Below are 20,188 nucleotides of genomic sequence, written 5' to 3'. Positions count from 1 at the left end.
GCGATAGTAATAGAGGGCTGTGCAGACAGCCGAGATCGCTGGCAGACCAGGTATTGGTGCCACAGCGACGCGCTACTCGGCATCCGATAGTTACGTACCTACTATATTATATAGTCTAGACTTCTAGTCGACTGGACCAGGTACGTAGGTCCGACTGGCAGGGACGTACTGAAATCGGTATACCTGGCTTAAATGAAGTCGGTGTAGCTGGCGGAAAACTGAAGTCGGTGTCGATGACGGAAAACTGAAATCGGTGTACCTGGCTTAAAAGAAGTCGGTGTGGCTGGCGTAAATGATGAGCGGTTTCGAATTCAAAATCCGTTCTGTACAGTACTGTATTGTAATTTATTGATTTTAATCACCAGGTGAAAATAATTTATCGGTCGCGCCAGACCAAAGCAAGATCACGTGAGCAAGATGGCGGATCATGGAAGGGACATTTCAAATGACGACTTGAAATTTTGTTCCCAAGGAAATGGGGAGAATTTTTTTTTTTTTTTTGTGAAATTTGAAATGAAAGTGAAATTTTGAATGGATTTACATATACATGCAATTGGCATAGAGGTTCGCTTACGAAGCTCTCTATGAACACGAGCCTCTAGACCCATTTGCTCTTAATAACCATCTTGATATCCAGTGGGACTGTTGTGGTTGCAGTTGCGCAGCAAGGATAATGACGATACGGTCTAGTTCAATTTTGTCAAGGACAGAAAACCCACATGTGATGGTTTGAAATTGGTTCAGTTCCACTGATAAATGTTATCTAGTTCTGTCAAGTGGTGTCCGATTTCTGGTGATATGAATGACCAGATTTCTCCAAATGTACCAATCCCACACTGCTTCCTGTAGCTCTGGTAAAGACAGCTTGGTTGCAGTCTCTACGCAATCCATCCAGCATGTATGAGGTCTGCCTCTTCCTCTTCTTTCTTCACTCGTTCCCAGCAGGGTTGACTTCTCCAGATTTTTGGTTTCTGCACAATGCAATACTCGAAATAAATTTTTTTTATTTAAAGTATATATATATTGTCGTGTCAGCCTGAACGGTTAGCACCGCTGGGGGACGAATGGCCGTAACGGATTTAACTCCGAGGCGAATTCTGAATAATGTAGGTACCGTCTTGCGCAGGTGCTTCCCTCAGACGGAACGACACGGGTTTATTCCTGAACCCACAGAACAAAGAAACACGACACACAATTGAAAATGCAACACAAATTAATTTCGTGAAATAAAGCAAAGAATAAAAATGAAGGGTGAGGCAAATTGAATATTTACTACGTTGAGACGTCTCCATTCAGACACACAAAACAGACAATGGGAAAGGTAAAAAGAAAATAAATTGTTTCATTTTAAGCTGGCTGGCACTTGGCTAGCTCAACGAGGCTTTTTATGAGCCTGCTGGTCCTCGAAGCCTCACAGGCAGGAAGTGCACAAGATGGCCGCTCCTCGGCGCCACAAACGTGAGGGCCTTCTTTGAGGGCAGTCCTTCCTCGGGTTCCTCTGCCGTCCGGGGAAGCACAACGCGGACCCACAAACTGCCACTAACACCTCCTCCTCATGATCACAAAAGTCCACATGAGCTCCGCAATGTTCTCACGCTCGCACAATAGCCAGGAACCGCCAGCACAAAAACGACAAACTGAGACAAAAGCGTCCGCCCCAGAAGATAGCCAGCACGAGAGAGAGATTCTTCCTCCTCAGTTCTCCAAGTCTCTTGATGACGTCACCCCCAACCAATCATGCACTTTGTGGGCGGGGCCTCCTGGCCCTCTTGACCGCCCACCAAATTCTCCACCTCTACTGGGCGGGGCCTTTTTCCTTAGTCGGTTGGTGGGGCGGGGTTAATTGTCTATTACGATTCCATGGAGGTGGGGTGTACTTGCAGATCATGATGTCCGGGTGCTGTCGGCGATGTTGGGCACAGGCAATCACATACTGGGGAGATTAATCTTAAACCCTAGAGCTAATTAGCATGTCTTCAATTTGGCAGAGAGGTAGCGTATGTGACACGGACGAAATGATGAAAATATTTTGGTGAAGATCCGGATCTGGATCTGCGAATTTTAAAAGTGATTCTTCACCATTGAGACATAGGGCAAAAAATGATAGATAGCACACTATCTCAAAAAGTTGTGTACGTATGCTCTCTCTCTACCGAGTGCCGTTCTAGTTTGAATTTTTTCATATTCACCTTCTTCGATGCAATTTAGCGGAAATGTGCACAAAAGTGGTTATTAAATATCCTAATAAAAATAATAAAAAAACACCGTTTAGAGGCCATTTTTCCCCGCAAAACGGGGGTTGGCCTTTTCGGGGACCGTGGTAGTTGTTTTTTTGGTCCCCTTTTTGAAGCAATGTTTTACGGCCGGATGCCCTTCCTGACGCCAACCTTTTTTGCCGCCTTTAACGACAAACAGGGAATTACCAGTGAACTGGTACTCAATTAGCCGACCTCGGAAGGATGACAGGCTGAGTCAACCCCCCTGGCGTTAATTCGGCGATCGACCGAGATTCGAACCCAGGATCCTAGGTATCCTAAGCCGGCACCCTAGCCGCTAGCCCAACACCAGGGATAACAACACCCAACACCCAACGCTAGCCCAACACCCAACACCACCTAATAATTAATCGATAATCAATAAAGCTAAAGATAATGGCAATGTGTGTGACATAATGGGGTGCATGGATGACACGGATATGTGGGTCATAGTAGCATAGTAGTGTGTTCAGTTAACAATGGTATTTTTCGACATAATGAATGCCCGAGGCGAGACTATGCTCTCCACCAAGTGCTCTTCTTGTTTATTTAGTATTTCCTCTTTGAGCAATAAATTATGAACGAAGTTGGACTTCACGGTACGAATAACGATTGATATCAATGAGTGGCATGCTAATAATCTGTCATACATGTATCTCTAGAAATCTTGATTTGTAAATAAAAAAATGTAGGTCAAGGTCCAGGTAATTGTTGAATGACAGAGCTTAGGAGGTTAACAAGCTGACAAGGGTAATGGGGTAAGGCGACGGAAGTTCAATAGTGAGATCATGGGTAAGTATGTGGAACAAGGTTCAGACATACATGGCGGCGGCCATCTTGGATTTTGACGTGGGTTGCACCCACCTACCAAATTAGAATTCGGTCCTTCGCTTACACACGCACGCACGCATGGACGGACGGACGCACGGACGGAGGGGAAAACCATAGTCCCCCTTTCGCTCCGCAGTTCGACGGGGGACAATAAATTTAGTAGTAATGGTCTAAGGGATCACTCTCTTTAATGACTTCAAGGAAGAGTCTGATAAATAAGACAATTTTAATGTAAAATCGAAAAGGAATTATTGGGGATGCGTAGTGGGGTGTGGAAGGAATGAAGAAAAAAGTAAAGTAGATGAGAACATTTTATGCCTGTATGTGGCATATATCAGGGATCAATGTTTTTATCATATTTGTAAACGTAATAAATAAATTGCGTCACCATGCCTCTGATGGCTTTTAACACTTTCCTCATTGTCATCCTCTAGGAGAAGCTGCTTTGCAAGTTCACTCTAGTACTACAGAGAAGCTTCTTGATTTAAGAGACGCAGCAGCAAGAGTCCACCTGGGCAGGTGAATACAGGGGCATTCAAATCCTTATCTGAATGAAATATTTGCAAGAGTTGAAGAGCTGCCAACGTGAAATATAAGGAGGTGTTTTGTGCTCGTGTGTATGTGTGCATATTTATTTATGATTAATTATACCTCTTTTCTAAAAAATAGATAAGTTGGTATTTCTTGGATTATTGTATCTTATTCTGAAAACGGGTTGAGCGTCCCGCGACTCCAGCATGTGGTCGGCTGGATGCCATTTTTGGCTTTTGCACTGATATTGTAATTGTTGCAGATGGAGTTGGTTTTTGTCAATGCATTGCCATGCCCATACAGCCTTCCGGAGGTGCCATCCCTCAACGACGTCCCATGCCTGTCGGCCAATCTCCCACGACACGTCATCCCGGGACTAGAGTTGCATCTGTCTACCCATGGAGCAGTGGCTGCACAGCCACCCGTACGCATCGAGGACATCGTGGAAAGACCTGGTGCACTTCATCTTCGCTGGACAAAGGTTTGTTGATGAAACACCACAACCCAGCAATGGAAATGCTGACTTTTTGTTTCATATTTTGTTTAGCTTTATTATCCCCATATTTTAATCTGCTCTGTCTGTCTGTCCATCCGTCTGTCAAGCTATCTCCTAAATACTTGTGTAGAAATTCACTAAACGTGGTAGTTATGATCATCATATGACAAGAAGGTGCAAGAACGGTATCATTTTTGGTCCTGCCCTTCTGAAGTCCTGTGGCGGGGTCAAAAGGTCAAATAAGAAGGGCAATAAGTGACTTTTCAAATGACGTATGAATGCTAATGAGGCTTTTTGTGCATGCGCTGTGTGTGTGTTTACAGTGACTCGGTTCTACTCTCCGGGCACTTTTAACCTAGCGTTGCTAGCGTGAAATCTGCAATTGAAATCGTCTTTTTCACATAATTTTCAGCATTTTGACGAAAAAGTGGCAATTTTAAAATGGTTAACTCTCATTGTTCTATCATTCCTCAATGCAAATCGCACTCGAGAAAATGTAGGAAATACGATAAAAAGTTGTGCATGAGAGGGGTCGAGTTCCTACCTTTTCCTGTTGATACAATTATCGAGCGGGGACAGTGAATGTAACAAACGGACGTATGCTTCTTATTTTACCAATAGATGCAAAAATATAGTAAAATTTATTGTGGCCCTGGAAGGTTTTGGTAGAAAGCGCCCGTCCACATCCTCGGGAGTTTGCAGTACTGAGAGCTGCAACCTATCAGCCTTTTGGGCAAGTTCAGAAAGTTCTCTAACTGCTTCATTTTGCAGAGGCACACCCCTTCTCACAGCTACGTTTTCAAGTGTTTTCGGCTTCTTCTCGAAGCTTTTTAGCCAATTTAAGGTCGCATTCCTTATCGGGCACGTACAATATATATTCAGCTACCACGATGATCCCCGTTTCTAGGAGTTTTTGTGCATACCCCCCATATCATTCTGGAGCGGATTGCATCATTTTGAAAGTTGTGTATTACGGGCACATTTTCCAACATTTTTATTGAAACTTTGCGTTGCAATCAGAATTGGGGGACACGTGAAATATGTGACCGGCTGACTACTTTCTTTTTTTTAATCGACAAAACGACTTTGGGTAGATTACTAGTATCTAAGACTATTTTATCAGCACGCAGTACCAGCTTGATGTCTGATATTTCTTGCTGATGAATTTGCACTCATGCCAGGTTGATGAAGATTACCCGGTTGATGAGTATGTCGTGCAGTGCAGCGAGATGTTGGACGGCCAGCAGGTGCAAGGTTCCGTTGGTGACAATGTGAGCATTTTGTACCGTGGACCCAAGTGTGAGTTCACAGCTGTGCGCCTGGTTTGCGGTACCCGGTACTCATTCCGCGCCGGTATACGGTGCTCCGAGAATGATGTGGATGACGATGCCACCGTTTGGAGTGTGCCGCAGGTTGGCAGCACCTCTCTACCTTCTCATGGTAAAACCTTAGTCAAATTTTGTTGTCTTTCAGAAAACTCAATTCCCCAACCCAAACCTCCTTTATTTATTCTTCTTCAGCCATTGTCAAATTACATGTACGTTTGCCATTTCAATCGCTGTCAATGATGCTGCTGATGTCATTTGGGTTAAGAAAATTAGGCTTTTCGCTTCCTGGTATCCTTCATGTTGCGGCTCATCACAAAATCGTCCCGGTTCCTTTGGCAAGCCTGTCTTCAAGCCTCCCGCTATAGGATAGGGGAAGGCTTGTAGCAGTTGTCGGGGTTTTTTTTCCTGCAATTGGCATCCATAATGTTTATGGTACCACAGAATTTCTTCGACCCCTTGGAGTACTAAACCACCATTTAGATTTTTCCCTGCACTCCCAACACTCCAAATTTTAGAGCTGTATCTCGGAATTGGGAAGGACTTTTAGAATGTAGATATCCAGTTTAAACTGATTTTTTTTTTCTTGGCTGATGGAGACTTTCGGTAGAAACAACAAGTGGGCTTGTGAAAGCATGGCCTTCAGGTTAAAATGCACATGTATTGATTGTTTGGACAAACTTTACCATGGTCTTCAGTCATCATGTACTTGGGTTTAGCATTCTCTTGATGGTTGGATCTTTTTCAGCAGATGAGCTTGTTCAACTGTCGTAGTAGAGTAATGGGTAGTGGAGTAACTTTAGTAATGGGTGTTCTAGACCCGCTGAAAAGCTTCTAGATTATCCACATGTTAAGAGGATGTGATGTTCTTTTGGCCAAGGCCTGGGGGCATTTAGACAATAGTAGTAGCATAACAAATGTTCTGTACCCGCTAACAGGCTTCGAGATTATCCACAGCTCGAGAGGATGTGATGATATTTTGGCTGAGGCCTGGGAGTGTTTAGGCCATAGTAGTTGTGTGAGGGGGCGTTCAGGACTTGCTAACAGCCTTCTAGATATTATCCACATCTCGTGAGGATGTGATGTTGTTTCGGGCCTGGGGGCGTTCTCGACCACTTGTTTATGTCATGGGGTTTCTTGCTCATTTTAATAAGGAGGAATGGAAAGGGATGGGTTCTGGATGACTTTATGGTTCTCGTCGACCATGACAGTTCTGGACCACACGTTAGACTTCTAAAAGGTAAGCTGAAACATGAGCTTGGGAGGAATGGGGTAAATAGATGTAGAAACACAAAGTCATGTTGAAGGAGACGGTAACCCGGATCAATAGCATCATCACCCGGGCTCCACATAAAGAGCTGCATGAGATACTCACAATAGTCCAAGAAATGCTCGGGATTCGTTTTATTATTTTCATTACATATATAACTATATATCGATGATTATTAAGCAAACATATTGTCATGTGATTCCTCAGGTGAACACCACAGGGATCACGAATGGCCAATAGCGAGCTTTAAACTCCGAAGCGTTCAGTTCAATTGCGGACTTTACTATATAGTGCGGGAGGAAAGAAAGGGCCGGAAGCTGAAGCGCTTACCTGAGCGATCCCACCGGGCAGTCTTCAACCTGCAGGAAATAAACTCACATGAAAACCCGGATTTAAAATGTACAGAAAATATCGAAAGGATTTATTCAAACGGATGCTGATAACAAGAAACGCGACAGTAAATCAAATTCCAAATCGGGACATCCCCCACACCAGACTTATAACACAGACACAGAAAGAAAATAAACTGGAAAATAATGGAGTGTGTGTGCACTTAGCTCCGATCACTGGTGGGATCTCGTCAGGGTCTGAAAAAGTCGTCCGGGGCGCTGGTGACGTTGCGCGCGTTGGTGCGAAACAGGCCTCACTCGCGTAGGCCCGAGCGTTCATCCACGCGTCGTTTCTGCCTGGCAAAACCCTGCACGTCTCCCGGTGGCGTCTCTGATCGCTTCCTGGAGCCCGTCGTCCACGCGCAATTGCTTGCGAGGTCCGGGACGAGGGACAAGAGCAACAATGGGGCAAGAGAGAGGAAGGCAAGACCGAAGGCAAGAGAGGAGGGCAAGAGAAGCAAGAGTCCAGGGTAAGAGAGAGAGACAACATGTCAGTCCGAGTCTTCTTTTATCGTCGGGTCGTGACGTCATCAGCGCTTCTCCACCAATCAGCGTGCCGCTTCTTGCTCGCGTCTGATGTCATCGGTGGTCCGCGCCAATCGGTGCTCTGCTTCCTCCTCAGCCTTCCTTCCACCAATCAGCGGGTAGCTTCTTGCTCCGTTCTGGCCAATCACGAGTCCCTTCTTACCCCGGCCTTCCCATTGGTCAACTCCTGCCCAATAGTGAGTTGCTTCTTGCTCCGCCCTGGCCAATCACGGCTCCTCAGGGCATATCTTCGGTCTGCCTGTCTTCCGTGGCGATGTAGCTGATGCGTCGAAATGGCCGTGCTTAGAACTGGCTTCCGGTTGGTTTTATTATGTATTATTTAGTGCAATTAATGGCTATTTCTCACTGGTGTCTATGCTGCAGTGCCAAAAAGGACAAAGGATAGATCACATCGGGTAAGACTTACAAGGGATAATTTATCCTTATGCCCTAAGCTAGTTAACATGCCCGCCCCCTCATGACGGGGACGAAGATACACCTTACTCCGACATTCGGCTAAACAGAACTTATTACATGGTGATCGTTCTTACCCGCATGTGGAGCATGATACCTACACGCATCTACCTGACTCTACATATCACTACCTCCACAAACATAGCAATATTTATTTCCATGAGGAGTGTTATATTTGTTCCTTTTTATAGAAGTTAGAAGTGCGTTTGTCATCTTTTTTTTGTCAAATGGACCTGTGCTTCATCTCTGGTGGTGTTATTGTTTGGCAGTAGGCCCAGGCTTGTATAATTCGTAACACCCATATTACAAACTGCAAACATGATCGTAACAATGAACCGATCTGTGGCCTTCTTTAGAATGGAGTGTCGGACACTTGGGGTTCACCTTGAACAGGCAGCGAGATATGGCGCTAAGAAATGCCATCACCGACGCATCTGTCCTGTACTCGCGCAGTGCTTCATATCACTGCGGCCAAAGTATTGCATTCAGGTCTGTATTGCAGGCCTGGCAATCTGAACGCAAGGCCTGTTTGTTGTTATTTTTGTTTTCACTTTCTCTCGCTGCTTCTCTTGCACTTTGCTCTGAAGGAAGTTTGTCAGCACAAATGACTGGTGTGAACAAAATGGCTGTTGTTGTGACTTAAACATGACCTCTACACTTGAGGTTGTGGTGCCGTTAGTTGGTGTCGCAGTGGTTGAAGGAGAAGCAGAGGTAAAAGTGGTCGCAGCGTTGTCTTGGTCAACATGATGATGGGACTTGGTTTGTCAGGGTGGAGTGTGCAGGACAGTCGTGTCGCATGGACAGCATTGGTCTCTGTATGGAGTTGCTGCCGGACACCAAGACTCTGCGTCGCTGTGGAGCACTCTGTATTGGTTCATCCGGTAAGGCTTGCCTCACGGACATGACTGCAGCTCCTCGCTATTTATTTTTTTTGTCATTGCTCCATTTTGGTTTTCCGAAGCTGCAATATTTTGGTGCTGTACAAATATACAGTACTGTGCAAACGTTTGGGTTATTCTCTCTTTTGCGGTGCTATTTGTCATTGATCATTTGTGGGACGTTAGAAGTACGCAATAACCACCTTTAGAGGCCATTTTTCCCCGCAAAGCGGGGGTTGGCCTTTTTCGGAAACCGTGGTTGTTGTTGTTTTTCGGTCCCCTATTTGAAGCAATGTTTTACGGCCGGATGCCCTTCCTGACGCCAACCCTTTTTGCCGCCTTTAACGACAAACAGGGAATTACCAGTGAACTGGTCCTCAATTAGCCGACCTCGGAAGGATGACAGGCTGAGTCAACCCCCCTGGCGTTAATTCAGCGATCGACCGGGATTCGAACCCAGGATCCTTGGATCCTAAGCCGGCACCCTAGCCGCTAGCCCAACACCAGGGATCCAGGGACCAGGGTTAGAAGTACGCAATGTAGGTCGATAATAATTCAAATTTCTGTAAAAAGCATATTTAATATCACAGTTACCTAACTAGAACGACACTCGGTAGAGCGCACACCTCTGCTAGACTGAACAGTTTGTTTTGTAACCCACCGATAGGTCAGATCTGGATTGGGACCTGAACCAAAATCTAATCGGCTTGTTTTTGTCACCTAACCAACTCGTCCACCAAGTTTAGTCATAACTCGTCCATAACATTTTAAAATATCATGCTATATAATCGCTTTTCCCCTGATTTCTCAATGGTGAAGAATCACTTAAATAATTAAATAAATTTCGTATCCGAATCCATATTCAGATCTTCACCAAAATCGAATCGATTCGTCTTTTTCACACGCACAACCTCTCCACCAAGTTTCGTCCGAATCCGTCCACAACTTTTTGAGATATGCTGCTATGTATCGTTTTGGCCCCATCTCCCAATGGTGAAGAATCACTTTAAAAATTCTACTAGCCGGATCCGAATCCGGATCTTCACCAACATCTAATCATTTCGTCCTTGTCACATACGCTACATCTCTGCCAAATTTTGTCCGAATCCATCCACAACTTTTTGAGATATCTCGTTCACAGACAAACACAAAGACAGACAGGGGTGAAAACATTAAATCTCCAGCCACCTTCGGTGGCAGAGGTAATAATTACCTTTAACAGAGATAGTTACCTTAAATAGTTACCTTCACAATATACCTGTAAAATAAATTAGGAAATTGAAAAAGGTTAATTTTTGCAAAACATATTGTATTATCGTGTCGTCGTAAATATCCAATTATCACAAAGGAAATGTACAGGAAACAATTTGTGGATTTTTGTACAGTAAATAATAATAAATTAATGAAGTGATCACCGCCATTTACATTAATGCGAATTACAAGAAACCACAATAAAAGTTGCAAATTAGTGAATATGTGAAATTAGTTTTCATCGGCTTGTTCCCTTGCTTGAAAGTCTAAGAGGGTTCAAAATGGCACCAAGGAAGCAACTTTGACCAGAACGGTGTTTGAAGATCCAATCTCTGCGAGAAGAAGGGCACACCATGAAGAAATTAGCAGAAAAACTGAAGGTCTCCTGCAATGTGGTGTGAGGTACATTTTGCAACACCTGAAATAAACGGACTCAGCACAAGACAAGAAAAGGCCAGGAAGACCCCAGAAAATCTCTGCAATTAGCTAGGGGGATTGGACTTGTACCGGTGGACGACTGGTGCCTAATGCCTGCGGACGAGATATGAAGGTGCTCACTTCACATGACAGAGGAAAATCAAGTCCGCATTTGACAAATGAAATGAGAGCAGGCCTGAAAATTAACATCTCGTTCAGGACTATGCACAGAAGGCTGATCTAAGAGATGCCAGTTCGTATGCCTAACTATAGATGTTTGCAGACTACTGTTAAACATGGGGGAGGCTCTGTGACTGTCTGGGGTTGTGACTCATCTTTTGGTGCAGGAAATGAATGAATGAATATGAATGATCGTTTTAAGGCCATTTTTCCCCGCTAGAGGGGGGGGGGGGGGGGGGTTAGCCTTGCGGGCCCCATGACAATCATGGTTCCCTGTTTGAGGCAATGTTTTTATGGCCGGATGCCCTTCCTGACGCCAACCCTTGGTCACGCTCTTGCGATGTGCAGGGACACGGTGTACCTATTCTAAGCCAGGGTACACACCGTGATCATTCATCCCAGCAAGCTGGTACTCAATTTGCCGACCATGGAAGGATGACAGGCTGAGTCAACCCCCCTGGTGTTAATTCAGCGATCGACCGGGATTCGAACCCAGGATCCTAGGATCCCAAGCCGGCACCCTAAGCACTAAGCCAACACCAGGCTACAACACCAGGCTTTTGGTGCAGGAAGACTTGTTAAAATCAATGGGACGCCAACAAAAGAGTGGTGCAAGCAGATACTGCAGCACCATGCAGTTCCGAGTGCAAATCGTTTAATCGGAAGGGAATTCATTTTCCTACAAGATAATGATCCGAAACACACTTCCTATTTAGTACAAACAGAATTTAGAGCAAGGTTACAGCTGGTGTGCTCCAGGCGTTAGAATGGTCACTCCAGAGTCAGGACATGAGTCCCATCAAGGCCATATGGGATAATAAAAAAATTTTTAAGGCCATTTCCCCCCACTGAGCAGGGTGCCTTTTTCGGGCACCGTGGTTCCCTTTTTGAAGCAATGTTTTATGGCCAGATGCCCTTCCTGCCACCAACCCTGTTATTCGCCTCTTGCGACATGCAGGGAATTACCAGTGAACTGGTACTCAATTTGCCGACCTCGGAAGGATGACAGGCTGAGTCAACCCCCCTGGTGTTAATTCAGCGATCGACCGGGATTAAAACCCAGGATCCTAGGAACCCAAGCCGGCACCCTAACCGCGAAACCAACACCAGGCTTGATGGAACAAAAGATGTCTGCTAACCTGTGTATGATTCTCTAGTTGCAGGTCCTATCCTCTGTTTCATGATACTCAAGGCCTTGTGCTTCACAGCATCAAAAAGTGCCAAATAAGTGGGTGGGCCTAATGGCCACAATATAAATATAAAAAAATAACCACCTTTAGAGGCCATTTTTCCCCGCAAAGCAGGGGTTGGCCTTTTTCGGGAACCGTGGTTGTTGTTGTTTTTTTGTTCCCCTTTTTGAAGCAATGTTTTACGGCCGGATGCCCTTCCTGACGCCAACCCTTTTTGCCGCCTTTAACGACAAACAGGGAATTACCAGCAAGCTGGTACTCAATTAGCCGACCTCGGAAGGATGACAGGCTGAGTCAACCCCCCTGGCGTTAATTCAGCGATCGACCGGGATTCGAACCCAGGATCCTAGGATCCTAAGCTGGCACCCTAGCCGCTAGCCCAACGCTAGCCCAACACCACCAACACCCAACACCTAATGGCCACAATGTCGGGGCATATTCCATGACACTGCAAATGAAAACCCTGATGGACAGCCATACAGACAGCCCTGACAGACAGGAATATCTCTGTAAGATGGAGAATTCCCAGTGAGCAACTGGAATTGAGGCCATTCTGAACATGCCGTCAAACCATTAAATATTGGAGCAGATAATGACACCATGAAGCTCTAATCTACAGACTGGGTGAATGAATGGTCAGCCATAGAACGAGATGAAGAGTTGGCATGGTGATCCTTGTGGATCATGGGGGACACAGGATGAGGACATTTTGACAAGGTCAAAGTTTTGGACAAGAGTTCAGTCTTTTCCAAAGTCATAATTGAGCATTATTATTTGCCACAGGACTATACAACAACAACAGGCATTTTAAGGCCATTTTCCCTGTAAGAGCGGGGGTTAGCCTTGCGGTCCCCATGACAATCTTCTCCATTTTGCCCTATTTTCTGCATCTCCCCTTGTTAGCCCCCTTGCCCGCATTTCTTCTTCGACCATCTTTAGCCAAGTCTTTCTCAGTCTTCCCCGTCCTCTACTTCCTTCTACATTCATTTCCATCACTCTTCTCAACCAGTCACTTTCATCCTTCCTCAACACGTGACCAAACCATCTCAACCTGTTCCTCTTCACAGCATCAATCACAGGCTCTATTCCCATCATCTTTCGCAATTCATCATTTGTCTTCCTCTCTCTCAACGATACTCCACACATCCACAGAACCATTCGCATTTCCACCCTTTCCAGCCTTCGTTGCTGCTCTACGTTCATTACCCATGTCTCGCTCCCATAAATCATAACACTTCTCACACATGCAGCATACACCTTTCCCTTCAGCTTCAACGACACTCCCCTCCTCATCAGGATGCCACTCAGTTCTCGAAACTTCTTCCATGCACATCTCACTCTTGCAACCGTTGCCGAGTCTGATCCACCTTCTCCATTCAGCATGTCTCCGAGGTAGCAAAATGTTTTCACACCTTCCAGCTTCACGCCGTCTCCAATATCCAAAGCAACATTTCCTCCATCTGCAGCTCCCTCTGTGCACACCTTGCATTTGAATGTAGCTGCCACACTGGTTAATGACCCTCTCAAACCACTACATTTTTGATGAACCCACTCAGCGCACATTGTACATTGAATGGAGTTCACTCCGACACCCTTCCTGCACACAGCACACGGCCACTTCCCAGTTCTTTCCACCTCACCACATGCTTTACCACATGCCATCACCTTCGTTTTTCCGATATTCACCTTCAGAACTATATAGCATATAATAGCACTGAATCATCAGCAAAATGTTAGAGAGGGTTGTAAAGTCGGGGGGCTGTGATGTGTTTATTTTTTTGTACACTGGCAAAGGAATGGGCCCCAAAATATCTGAAGAAAAGCTGCTGCCGAAGGGATGATAGAGGTAAGGCTAACACGCTGCTTTCTGGAATGGAGGAAGTCAGCAAGCCATGTATGGAGGGGACTGTTGATGCCACAAGAAGGCCTCAGTGCTGGATGCTATCAGAAGTCCATGCCATAGAGATTACTCTGAACAACTTGAATGTTGGCTGCTTGCTAATGCTGTAATTGTTCTCACTTCTTGTCATTTCTTTAGGAGCTGTCTTTGTGAACGGCAAGGAAATGACCAATCAGCTACCACCATTGGCAGCCGGGATGACTGTGACCTTTGAGACCGAACCCGTGCTCGGTCATGGCGGTGATTTCCGGCTACGGGTCAGCGTAGCGTGCGGGGAGCGTGAAGTGGTCTCTGACTGGCCTCTCCAACAGCCTCAACTCAAACTATTTTTCGGTTGCTCGTTCCTGCATGCTGGTTGGGAGCTTCTTGTTTTCTGAGTCGCAATTTGCGTTATCTTCTTTTTATATTTATATTTACCTCTGCCATCTGTGATGGACAGACGTTATGCTCGCACCTCCTGTCTGTTTGTGTGCAGGATATGTCAAAACGTTGGGGACGGATTCGGATGAAATCTGGTGGACATGTTGGGTGTGTGACGAGGACAAATTGAATAGATGTTGGTGAAGATCCGGATACTATATAATTTTTTGAGTGATTATTCACCATTGAGAGATGGGGCTAAAAAGATGTACAGTATAACATGATATCGCAAGTTATGGACGGATTCGGACGATACTTCGTGGCCAGGTTGGGTGTGTGACGAGGAAGAATTGGATTGCACTTCCCCAAGGTGTGTGTGTGTATGTGTGTGTGTGTGTGTGTGTGTGTGTGTGTGTGTGTGTGTGTGTGTGTGTGTGTGTGTGTGTGTGTGTGTGTGTGTGTGTGTGTGTGTGTGTGTGTGTGTGTGTGTGTGTGTGTGTGTGTGTGTGTGTGTGTCAGCTCCATTGTGAGCCTGAGGCCATGTAAAAAAAAAAAAAAAAAATTTGATTTGGTGAAGATCCGAATCCAGATCCGGCCTATCAGTGGGATACAAAATAGAAACTAATCAGCCTGGCCGAGGTATGCGCTCTACCGAGTGTGGTTCTAGTTTTAACAGTTTTTATTTTTAAATCGTGTTACATGCATACACACACACACACACACACACACACACACACACACACACACACACACACACACACACACACACCAATTCCAATAGCTTCTCTCGTACCTTCAGGAATGGGCAAAGCTAATAATGAGAGACAAGTAAATTAATACATTTTCTACATTGTCTGAGGTTCATAGTAAAGCATGTACAAACATTATACGCAGGACAAAAATGTTTATGAGACATCTGTGTACGTTATTGTGATTAAACAAGGATATTCGAGTGCAATATTATTCAATCAGTACAATTTCGTCTTCACGCTGTTGAAACCAAAGCTTTCAGAATCATTGGAATCTCCCGCGATGAAGCTAACTCCGAGAGCCTTTCACTCACTCACCGCAGGCAGGTTGGTGGTCTTTCTGTCTTCTACCGACTCCTCTCCGGCCTTGCTCCCCCCAGCTCTCTCTGTGCTCTGTCCCCCAAATATTCCTACAGGTCGCACAAGATCTGCCAGCAACCCTCTTATGGTTAAACTGCCAAAATCAAGACTCTCTGCTCACCGTCACTCTTTCATTCCCCTTTTTTCCCGCCTCTGGAACAAACTCCCTCACTCCCTTCAATCCCACTCCTCCCTCCAGGTCTTTAAAACAGCTGTTCACCACCATCTCTTATCTTCCCCCATCCAAAACCTTGATTTTTTTTACCCCCGCTAATTTCACCCCAGATACACTTTTTTGAAATTCAGACTTCTTTCCTGGAAGTCCCAGCAGTGTCCATGTGTTTTATACCTCTCCCACCGCCCCCCCCCCTTCCCGTGCCTCCTCCCCCCAAGCCCTCTCCCTTCCACAGATCTCCCGATGTCCCTGGTCTCTACTGTTGTGCTTGTGTGCTTCCCTCTCTCTCCCCATCTTGTCTCCCGCTCCCTTTATTAAATGTTTTATGTGTCCGCTTGTTTTTTTTGTGATGAATGTTAGCTCTTACACAAGCCTCGATCTTGTATACAAAAAAAAAATGTGGACAAACGTGTTGTTGCTTGAATGGGCCACAACTAAGACTGCAAGCGATGCCAAGCGGGAAGACCGGGCATGCGGAGGTCACCCGCCTCAAATGCGCGACCCTGGTTCACGACTTCATGAGCTATTGGTTCAGATGTGGATGCTGAAAGAGGCAACCCAATTGTTAATGCACATAATCGTTTTGTCGGTGCAATTAAAAAATTTATTTTGCAGTATTCTCCTGATTCTGTTGTACAATACTCGGTGCTAGTTTCTTGGCAAGGGTTATACTGGGTGGTTTGCCTTTGCCTTCCCAGCAGTAGTTGGGGCAGGAGGATCAACTGAGTGTTAAAGTTTGGAACATGGCGAATGTGTAAAATATCCAGGCCTGGACACGTGCTGTGTTCGCTCTGCATCCCCAGTGGTGCTTAACAGTCCAATCACATACACACTTCTCAGATTTGGAAACAAACACAGGCGAGCTTGAGAGAAGATACATCAGGAGCAACAATATAAAGAAGTCATGAGATGTCGATGGCTCACCATCTAAAAACAAGCATTCTGAGTATTGCGCTGCAATACATGTCCCCTACCGGCAGTCTGTCGTCCGGAAAACTGTTGGGGAAATTACCAAAGTTCAAAGTGCCATAACTTTGTCAAAAATGATCGAAACGTCGTGAAGTTTAAACTTGATCTGTAACTTATCATGAGGAAACCATGTACCAAGTTTGAAATCATTAGCATTAAGAGTTTAGAAAAAAAAGTCCGGAAAACTGTTCTTTGCGTGACGGACAGACAGACGGACAGATGGAGGGACGGAGTGCAAACCTATAGTCCCCTCCGGTGTACACCGGTAGGGGACTAATAACAGGAGTAACTAGAACGGCACTCAGTAGAGAGCATACCTCCACCCGGTAGGCCATGATATCACTCAATGGTGAAGAATCATTTAAAAAATTATCCTTGTCGGATCCGAATCTGGATCTTCACCAAAATCTAATCATTTCGTCCTTGTCAATACGCTGCATCTCTGCTAAATTCCGTCCGAATCCGTCCACAACTGTTTGAGATATTTTGTTGACAAAGGGACAGACGGACAAACAGGGGTGAAAACATAACCTCTATCCATGTGTTATGGTGCCAAAATACCAAGTGTTATTGTGCCAAAATACCATGTTATGGTGCCAAAATACCATGTGTTATGGTGCCAAAATACCATGTGTTATGGTGCCAAAATACCATGTTATGGTGCCAAAATACCATGTGTTATGTTATGGTGCCAAAATACCATGTTATGGTGCCAAAATACCATGTGTTATGGTGCCAAAATACCATGTGTTATGGTGCCAAATGCTTCCTGAATGCTTTGTTTCAGTTCATCAACAGATGCCATGTGATATTCCGCAACCTCAGCTTCGACGTACCCCCACAGAGCATTGTCACAGATGGTCAGGTCACGACTGCGCATTGACCACAGAAGCTTTCCACCTGTTTTCACGATCTGTATCTGACAATTCACAAATGACACTTGGTTTATATGGTTTCATGTGAAGGTCTTCTCTCATTGTGCAACGTAACGATGAATACGAAACACCCAACTCTGCAGAACGCTTCCGCAATGATTTTCTTGGAGATCTGAGAACGGATGTTTCAATGTTTTTCATTTCAAAATCACGAATTTTTGGTATTCCGCTGCGCTTGCTGTCGAGTACACTTCCAGTGTGAAATTCCTTTTTCTTCCCAAACATGAACATTTGATTTTGACGGTGCTTGTTTTCCAAAACGCTCCTCGAAGTCTACTCGCACCTGTTTCAGCGTCTCGTTTGTGTTTCTCCTCTTGTGCTACCAATCCACAGCTACCAGCATCACTTCCACTGTAAATGGACTTGTCTGCCATCTTGGTTTAATGTGTTATTTGTATTTTCTGAAAAAAAGAGAACAGTAAAAATACTTGGCAGAAACAAATCTTGTATAAGCAGAAACTAATATTGTATAATTACTAATGTGTCGATCGTTTGGAGCTGTCGCGGAAGTGGAGGGTGAGACTCAAGACGCCAATGGTCGGAAACAGGTTTTACAAAAGGTCACAACTTTATTAAACTGTATTCACTTCATCCAATTACCAAAATGATACCGCATAATATAATGGATCAGGTTAACTCTTTTCGCTGGTCCTTCTCTCCATCCGACACTCCCGTTCGGTCAGCGCTTCACGTAGCAAGTACTCGTTCATTCCATCGTTCCGTCGGGCAGGGCTTCTGAGGACAAGTGTACTTTACTCAACGTTTGCTCTCGTTATATCGCCAAACTGGACTTAATCTCCTCTCCGCTAATGTCCCGAGGTCATGCATCGCACCGAGTCCTGGCATCAGCTCGCTCCCCTCCTGCTGTGTAAATGGAAATCACAGCAGGGGGGGGTGCTCTAGCCTGGGGCCTTGACCAGGTGTTTCAAGAGATTACATTGTTCATACACATAAAATGTATCTGCTTTGTTACCAGGTTAATTAATAAGTTACCAGGGCCAATCAATATGTTACACTGAGTTACACTTCCACAATTCCCTCATCTTTTTGTTTTTGTTTATATTAACCATTAATCTAAACATCAATATAAGTAAACAATCAATCACTACTAGTAAACATCATTACAAGTATAAGTAAATAATCAATCACTTTGGTAATCAAATTCCCTTAGGCATACACCGTCATCCTGCAAGAATCACAAAACATTTCGTTGGTCATTGACTCCTTCCATATTGTTCAATCTATTGCATTTGCATCACAAATATATTTTCAAAACAACACTTCACCATCACCAAGATACAACAATTTCACTTCATTTTCAAGTTTTGTAAAGCATCTGCACCATCTGGCGAAAACGTTTGCCTCCACACAAATGTTGACTTCGTTTGAAAGGAAGGGCTGATCACTTGTGTTTGAATCCAGGTATGAAACATTTTCTCCTAATGTCTTCATAGCTCCTGCACTACTTCGTGTAGGATTTCGCTGTTGTGGTAACATTGCGGAGTCATAGACTGACCCTGCTCTCCTTGTAGCATTCTTGCCACTTTTTGCTGTAAACCATAGTAATTCCTGAACAAGGCCTTCACCCAGTTGTAGTCGACTTGCCTCCTCCCTTATTGTGAGTGGGCAGCAAGTATTGGTGTGACATTGATTGGCCAGCAAGATGTGGAACAGGGATGCCGGATGCATCCACAATGATGTTGGGACCATGGTGTTCAGGTCATTCATGGTCCTTACCAGGAGCAATCCAGCAGAATCGTGCACAGCTGTTGTGACAAGGGCACAGCCGTTTTTTGCAGCTCCATGCTGGTTCCCCGGACGTTGGTGAAGTAATAACATATGTCCCCGCATTTCACAGAGGTTGCAGGTAAAATGTCGTTGTCCTGCAACTTCTGATGTGGTGAATGTTCGAAGTCTTCGAACAAGAGTAAGTGATCGCCTTTCTTTCATATGTTGCAGTGTGATCCAGGCAAATGGTCACATAAATTTCCTTGGTGAAGGTAAGCATTCATCTCCAAGTTACACGGGAGAATGTCTTCATCATTCTTTGAGAAAGAGGGTGTATGCCACGATTAACTTCATTTTTTAGCCACAAATTTTCTTTCTTTCTTCTTCCCAATTCCGTTAGCAATCCCTCCAAAATGTGATCTCGTCTTATCCTTATGCTCAGTCATATCTGAATCTGCTTTCCGCACACACTGAATCAGATAGGGTACATCTTACCATGAAATCAGCATAATCATGTATATCTTCCGACAGTTTCACATTCAACAATTTGTTGTTTTTCCTTAACACAAAAAGTTATATTCATTTATATGCGTCACACAAATAATATTCAATCAGGTATGTATTTTATTACTAAACCAAGAATAGCATTGTATATGATTACAATCACACACGGGAATACCTAATTCCCAACAACAATTTTCCCAAACCAACAAATTAAGCATAATGTATTATTACCATAATTCCTCTCCACTTTTTCTTTTCCCTCTTTTTTTTTTTTTTCCTAACAGTGTGTCACTCGTGGTGATATGAGTTCATTGATATTGTAATTGACACAACTCATAACATTGTCGTTATGCCATTATCTTAATTCTACTGTTTATGTCGCCATAAAAGTCTTCCTTTTCTGGTTCCACATTTCTTTCCTCATTTGTCACTTCATGTGTTATCATCGTGTTGTTGGTTACCTTATTCAAACACACCGTCACTAAGGCTTTCAAGC

At 44.6% G+C, this 20,188-nt stretch overlaps 1 protein-coding gene across 1 annotated transcript; it reads left to right on the top strand.

The window, feature by feature from the left end:
- Positions 1–3,520: 3,520 nt before the first annotated feature.
- On the top strand, positions 3,521–14,717 carry CRLF3 (cytokine receptor like factor 3; the record flags this gene model as incomplete). The annotated part of the gene is given in 6 exon segments (XM_078777987.1): positions 3,521–3,605; positions 3,921–4,098; positions 5,295–5,553; positions 8,453–8,585; positions 8,865–8,977; positions 14,051–14,717. Coding segments are annotated over 6 exon segments (1,007 nt in total), but the record flags the coding sequence as incomplete, so codon positions are not given.
- Positions 14,718–20,188: the final 5,471 nt, after the last annotated feature.

Source organism: Myxine glutinosa, chromosome 5, assembly GCF_964187855.1.
Source record: "Myxine glutinosa chromosome 5, kmMyxGlut1.1, whole genome shotgun sequence".
Lineage (NCBI taxonomy): Eukaryota > Metazoa > Chordata > Myxini > Myxiniformes > Myxinidae > Myxine > Myxine glutinosa.
Note: the sequence above shows the minus strand (reverse complement) of the source record. Positions and strands in the feature narration are given on the sequence as shown.